General features: G+C 43.3%; 1 protein-coding gene across 1 annotated transcript; it reads left to right on the top strand.

Annotated features, from left to right (window-relative positions):
- The first annotated feature begins 2,650 nt into the window (after nucleotides 1-2,650).
- LOC116369989 (uncharacterized) lies at nucleotides 2,651-4,365 on the top strand. Its single transcript, XM_031819634.1, has 2 exons — nucleotides 2,651-4,127; nucleotides 4,255-4,365. Exons 1-2 carry the CDS (start codon nucleotides 2,736-2,738, stop codon nucleotides 4,360-4,362), a joined length of 1,500 nt encoding a protein of 499 aa, XP_031675494.1. The 5' UTR covers nucleotides 2,651-2,735; the 3' UTR covers nucleotides 4,363-4,365.
- The last annotated feature ends 3,104 nt before the right edge of the window (nucleotides 4,366-7,469 follow it).

Raw genomic sequence — 7,469 nt, 5'->3', positions numbered from 1 at the left:
CCAACATACTTCAGATGTACATTAATGGGAAGAGTGTTGAGCAGAGTGTTGTTCTCAGAGAGGATGGTGTTGAGGTGGACATGACACATTTAACAGGACAGGTCATGACAGCCCTCAGTGGCACTGTTTTGAACTTCAGCAATAAGGAGAAAAATGAACCTGACAAGAGGGAACTGCTTTGTGTTGTTGCTGACCATATGAAGATGCTTGAAGCTTGTAAAAGTCCTGAGGAGATGCTAAAACAAGGAGAGAGCAACCTCAACATCAAAGGTGCCAAATCTAGTCTTCGTCTGTCAACACAAAGTATGGATAGACTACTCACTGAGGAGTTTCAGACCAAGGCCACTGAATCGATCCGGGAGATCGTTAAAAGATTCAGGGGTTGTACATCATGTTGTTCTGGCACTACATCATCTTGTCCAACTCCTAGGATAGGTGAGATCAGAGACCTTATGGTTGACCCTGAGGCCTCTGAGTTGGTAAGTACCTTTGTTTCAGACATGGACAATCTTACCCAGTCTATCAGGGCATCCTGCTCCCCTGCACAGGGCGAGGAGATCCTTCTTGAAAACCATCAAAGTAAGATCTGGTCTTACACTGTTGGTTGTTACTACGACATAAAAAATACGCTGAAGAGGCTTCTTACCTGTCCAGAAAAAGGGTATCTCGCAAGTACATTTGTGGGGAGCACAAAATATTATTTCACAATGGTTCCAACTTTGTGCCTGGACGTCGGTCATTCCAGTAATGGTGAGGCTGACACATCGGACTCCATTTCTTGTAAACCACTTTTAATAACCCCCTCATCTATGAATGAACAAAAAGGACAAAGTGAGACCCCAAAACCTCTCTTGGCTCTCAACAAGTATTTGCAAAACCAAGTCCTCCTTGACACCACAAAAGCGATTGCCAGCCAGGTTCTAGTCTTGTATAAGACTGAGGTGATGAAGAAGTTCTCATCTTCTGTTGGAGAGTGTGATTCTGAAGAGTCTCTGGAGGCCATTCTATTTGTGGATGGCATCATGTCTGACTTGAATGATTTCACCAGTTCTTGTTCCCCCTCACCATCTGAGTTGTTAGACAGTGAACAATGTCTCTCCCATCTCACTTTTCCACTTGGTCTGCAGGACAGCACCACCAACAGTGAATCTACCCAGAGTCTTCCAATTATAAATATGAAGAAACTCTCCGGTGTGTCTTTCCAGACAAAGGCTAGAAAGGCAGTGAGTGAAGATCTGAGATATGTCAACCCCTTTACAAACAGCTTACTGGGAGACTCTGAAGCATCTAAATTGCTGGACACTTTTGTAACAGATGTGGAGACTGTTGTTCAGTCCATGCAGGCACATGACTCTGAAAATGTCAGAATTTCAAAAGTGAGCACCCTTTCTGCTGCTCGTATTATATATCATAGATTTAGAGAAATGCTGAGGCGGTTTCTCACTCCCTGCCAAGACTCTGTAAAGGTCATCGATGGTGTTACACCAATACATGATGAGACTCTCAAACAGGCTCCTAGTGAAAGTTTAGATTCTCAGGTGACTTGTAATAGTGATTCTCTTGAAATCCAAGCAGACCTTCAAACCTGTACCAAGGAGGTCATTAGTCAGATCCTCACTGTGTATCAATCTGAGGAATCCATGGAGAAATGCCTCTATAGCCTAAAAGGAGATACAGAAGACCTGTCCAAGCTTTTGGATGCCGTTGTTTCTCAGATTGACGTCCTTGCCGCCTCCAAATCATATTTATCTGTTGATGACTATGCTGTCAATACACAGGACAATTTGCATGGTGAGATCAACAATGATGAGGAGGAGGCATCCTCTAGAAGTCTTAAATCCACAGCCTTTGACAAACTATGTACTGAGGAGTTTCACACTAAAGCCTCACATATGGCTGGTGGGATCCTTCAATCAGGGTTGATTGGCATTGTAAATACCAGCCTTGATGGTAGAAGTGCAGACATTTGTGCAGAGTCCAGTAACGATGGTGATGATAGAGATATCAAAATCCTTCAGAAGAGTGGAACTCCACCTTTGTTCACCTCTTCTCTGCACACCAATTCTGCAGCATCCAACATCGTCATAAGCATCACTAAAGACCTTAATAGCTTCACCCAGATGACTAAAATGTCTGATGCTTCAGTGTCTGGCCAGTTAGAGAGATCCCTGTCAGCTTCAACCCTTCCTGTCAGTGTTCAGAACGGGGCCAATGTGAAAGGAAAGATCATTTGGCCAGGCACTGTAAACCTGTTCAACAATGTGTTCATCAAGGTCAAGGATTTTTTTGCCCAGCAACAACCGGTCCTCCTAGACAATGTGGTTGAGGCCCCCAAACATGCCGAATCCATATGCAGAACAGCTACTTCTACACAAATGATTTACAGTGAACATGAAGGCAGCCAGACCAGCATGGTAAATTATTCCAAAGCCTTAATTAGTCAGACTCTGATGACAATCCAGAGGAGAGTGTCTATGTCAGAGAGGATGAGCACCTCAGAGAAAGGCCTCTTGACTCGTTCCATCGTGGGCTCCATGTTGGAGGATGTTGACATGGTGAGAACTGATAGACACGAGATACACCGTCCATCCTCCTCAAAGTCCTCCCTGTCCATCACCTCTGCCATGACCAGAGGATCCCAGAGTGATTTTACAAATTATCTTCCAGGCACTCCAGTCCCTGATGAGTGGCCTGTTGAAATCTATTGTCCTATCATTAGGAGTTCGGTCATTGATATGAGTGACTCCTCAACTCATTCACAAGGGTCAACAAATTACACAAGGCAAACCATCTCTGCCATAGTTGACATTGTTATGGAGGTCATTCCAAGAGAAGATATGGAACACATAGCCACTGCAGATGATGTCACTTCTTTTACAAGAAGACTTGCGAGACTCAGCCCCAGGGACGGTCTTCAGAACTTCTCACATGAGCTCACTGACAAAGTTTATGAGCTCATAAAGAGTCACAACACCCCCCAGGCTCTTTTTGTGCCAGCTGGCAAGAGCGTGTCTGACTCTATTCTTTTGAAGCTGAAGACAGGATTGAATGCTTCTGAAGAATCCAGGGAGTTTCCATCTGACCTTGTGTACTCCTTTGCTACGGAGTCAATAAAACGTCTGCTACAGCAGATTGTCTTCTGGCTTCCTCCACCATCACAAGGATCCGATTTCTGCCAAACTATCATCTCTGATGGTTCTCTGCAGGACACAAGTCGGCTTATCCCGAGCTCTTCTGCCATCTCCGTTAGTTCCTCACAGGTTTACTGTGACACAAAGAGCCTTTTCACCAATATAATGGTCAATCAGGTCATGGATACCTGTTCTGTGGCCTCCAATTCATCAGAAGAATTATCAGAGTTGATGAACATAATCAATGGGTTGTCCCCAACTGATGCTGGAACACTTGACTCTGACAGACCGGCTCTCAATACCACTAGCCGTCAGTCTAGTGCCAAATCATTGCCTAGACCCTCTCTGTCTGGCAGCAGCACACACAACGGTGGAACTGTGGATATTCAAATTTTAGGAGAGGTGGAATCCAAGATGGACAACAAAGATCTGGAGATGTCTAGTGCCTCTGTGCATCCATCAACTCCATCAGCCATGGACTCTGATGCACATGCATCATTTGACTCCACTAGCAATGACTACACCTCTTTGGTACTTTTACTGATTGTTAGATTGCTGTCAATGATCACCCCTTTCACATTACTGGAATCCTCTGACATTGGTGAAACATCAAGAGTTCTCACAAAGAGGATTCTGTCTGAGGTCTGTGGCACCTCAGGCCTTGAACCAACTCAAGCCTATCCCCAGAATCTGAAAATCCAAAAGATTTTCAAGGCTGTCTACAAGGGGCTTCTTCAAGAATTTGGGTCAGAGAAGATGCTCCAGGTTGCAATGAAGTCAACGGATTATGCATTTGACGATGCCCTGGTCAAATCATTAACTAGGGAACTACTAACGAAATGCAATGAGGCTAGCTCTTCACCTCCCTCCATGACCCAGTTGTCATCACGCAATGCACTTGGCAGTGACGAGGTAGGTAATTCTGGGCTTCCAACAACTGGTAGAAAGGAAAAGAAGAGAGGAAGATTCAGCGCTCTCTGTGGACTCAACCAAAAGGTACATATGTCATCAAAATACACATTTTTAAGATGATTTTTTATTCATTACGTACAGTATGATGGTAAACACTGATACCCTTTGTGTGCAATTTCTCCTACTGTATAAATGACTGTTTGTTACCCAGTGTACAAAGCAGGTCAACAAGAAGAACCACTGCACTCCAACACCTTCCCAGAACCAGACCCCTGCCGTCAGAGAAACAGGTAAGTCAATACACTCAAATGTGTACTGAACATAAATATAAACGCAACGTGCAACAATTTCAAAGATTTTATTGAGTTACAGTTCATTTATGGAAATCAGTCAATTGAAATATGTTCATTAGGCCCTTATCTATGGATTTCACATGACTGGGAATACAGATATGCATCTGTTCGTCACAGATACCTTAAAAAAAGGTAGGGGCGTGGATCAGAAAACCAGTCTGTATCTGGTGTGATCACCATTTGCCTCATGCAGCGTGACACTTCTCCTTCGCATAGAGTTGATCAGGCTGTTGATTGTGGCCTATGGAATGTTGTCCCACTCCTCTTCAATAGCTGTGTGAAGTTGTTGATTATTGGTGAGAACTGGAACACGCTGTTGTACACGTCAATCCAGAGCATCACAAACATGCTAAATGGATCACATGTCTGGTGAGTATGCAGGCCTTTCGACATGGGGCCACGCATTATCATGCTGAAACATGAGGTGATGGCGGTGGATGAATGGCACGACAATGGGCCTACGGATCTCGTGATGGTATCTCTGTGCATTCAAATTGCCATTGATAAAATCCAATTGTGTTCGTTGTCCGTAGATTATGCCTGCCCACACCATAACCCTACAGCCAACACGACGCCATATATTTGGTCTGTGGTTGTGAGGCCGGTTGGACATACTGCCAAATTCTCTAAAACGACATTGAAGGCGGCTTATGGTAAAGAAATAAACATTCAATTCTCTGGCCACAGCTCTGGTGGACATTCCTGCAGTCAGCATGCCAATTGCACGCTCCCTCAAAACAAGTCAACCAGCGTTTTTCCTTGCTCCTATTCTTCTCAGTCTCTGTCTCTGAGACATCTGTGGCGTTGTGTGGTGTGACAAAACTGCACATTTTAGCGTGGCCTTTTATTGTCCACAGCACTAGTTGCACCTTTGTAATGATCATGCTTTTTAACCCACAAGAGTCTAAGCCCTGTCTAGGCCGAGGGGTTTGTATCGTCCTTACTGCTAATAGCCGATACAAATGCATTGAATAACATATTCACTACATGGAAAGTGTCTGTCCTAAATCTGAGAGATATAACAAAGTTGACGAATATATATATACAGTGCCTTGCGAAAGTATTCGGCCCCCTTGAACTTTGCGACCTTTTGCCACATTTCAGCCCACAAATGTTCTATAGGATTGAGATCAGGGCTTTGTGATGGCCACTCCAATACCTTGACTTTGTTGTCCTTAAGACATTTTGCCACAACTTTGGAAGTATACTTGGGGTTATTGTCCATTTGGAATACCCACTTGCGACCAAGCCTTAACTTCCTGACTGATGTCTTGAGATGTTGCTTCAATATATCCACATCATTTTTGTGGATATCACATCAAATAAAACTATAAATAATCTTATCTAAGTCCTTTACAATTTTAGGGGTTAAGTCAAGTGATAACGAGACATAAACCGCCCTGGATAACCCTTCAGCTTTGGATAATAATACCCGACCGTATAACGAAATATCTCTCATCAACAAGAGGTCAATTTGTTCTTTGTTTTCTCAATGGAGTTAAAGTTCAATTCACTCCTTTTTTTTCATCCTTGCATATAACAATTTCAAGATAAGTAACCTTATCTTTAGATGGGATACCATATACAGTGGGGCAAAAAAAGTATTTAGTCAGCCACCCAATTGTGCAAGTTCTCCCACTTAAAAAGATGAGAGGCCTGTAAATTTCATCATAGGTACACTTCAACTATGACAGACAAAATGAGAAAAAAAATCCAGAAAATCACATTGTAGGATTTGTAATGAATTTATTTGCAAATTATGGTGGAAAATAAGTATTTGGTCACCTACAAACAAGCAAGATTTCTGGCTCTCACAGATCTGTAACTTCTTAAGAGGCTCCTCTGTCCTCCACTCGTTACCTGTATTAATGGCACTTCTTTGAACTTGTTATCAGTATAAAAGACACCTGTCCACAACCTCAAACAGTCACACTCCAAACTCCACTATGGCCAAGACCAAAGAGCTGTCAAAGGACACCAGAAACAAAATTGTAGACCAAAGTAACAAAGCCTAACATCAGTAACACACTGCGCCGCCAGGGACTCAAATCCTGCAGTGCCAGACGTGTCCCCCTGCTTAAGCAGTACATGTCCAGGCCCATCTGAAGATTTGCTAGAGAGGCATTTGAGGATCCAGAAGAAGATTGGGGAGAATGGCATATGGTCAGATGAAACCTAATAGAACTTTTTGGTAAAAACTCAACTCGTTCGTGTTTGGAGGACAAAGAATGCTGAGTTGCATCCAAGAACACCATACCTACTGTGAAGCATGGGGGTGGAAACATCATGCTTTGGGGCTGTTGTTCTGCAAAGGGACCAGGGCGACTGATCCGTGTAAAGGAAAGAATGGATGGGGCCATGTATCGTGACATTTTGAGTGAAAACCTCCTTCCATCAGCAAGGGCATGAAGATGAAACGTGGCTGGGTCTTTCAGCATGACAATGATCCCAAACACACCGCCCGGGCAACGAAGGAGTGGCTCGTAAGAAGCATTTCAAGGTCATGAGTGGCCTAGCCAGTCTCCAGATCTCAACCCCATAAAAAATCTTTGGAGGGAGTTGAAAGTCCGTGTTGCCCAGCAACAGCCCCAAAACATCACTGCTCTAGAGGATATCTGCATGGAGGAATGGGCCAAAATACCAGCTACAGTGTGTGCCAAACCTTGTGAAGACTTACAGAAACGTTTGACCTCTGTCATTGCCAACAAAGGGTATACAACAAAGTATTGAGATAAACTTTTGTTATTTTTCCACCATAATTTGCAAATAAATTCATTAAAAATCCTACAATGTGATTTTCTGGATTTTTTCCCCTAATTTTGTCTGTCATAGTTGAAGTGTACCTATGTTGAAAAATACAGGCCTCTCTCATCTTTTTCAGTGAGGAGAACTTGCACATTGGTGGCTGACTAATTACTTTTTGCCCCACTGTACTTCCTGTAAAACACAATCCTTGAGTGGAAATAAGACTGACTTACTGGTATTCATTTTCAACCCCAAAACTAAGGAAAAGTCTTCAATACAGGAAACCGCTTTAAAAACCTCATTCCGGTCTCTTAAAAATATTACGGAT

The sequence above is a fragment of the Oncorhynchus kisutch genome, unplaced genomic scaffold (assembly GCF_002021735.2).
Source record: "Oncorhynchus kisutch isolate 150728-3 unplaced genomic scaffold, Okis_V2 scaffold2364, whole genome shotgun sequence".
NCBI lineage: Eukaryota > Metazoa > Chordata > Actinopteri > Salmoniformes > Salmonidae > Oncorhynchus > Oncorhynchus kisutch.
Note: the sequence above shows the minus strand (reverse complement) of the source record. Positions and strands in the feature narration are given on the sequence as shown.

Bases quoted from the DNA above. Each gene is read 5' to 3' on its own strand.
- LOC116369989 (XM_031819634.1), top strand. From the start codon at position 2,736: ATGAGTGACTCCTCAACTCATTCACAAGGGTCAACAAATTACACAAGG. The intron at 4,128-4,254 runs GTACATATGTCA...TTTGTTACCCAG, and splicing joins TCTGTGGACTCAACCAAAAG to TGTACAAAGCAGGTCAACAA.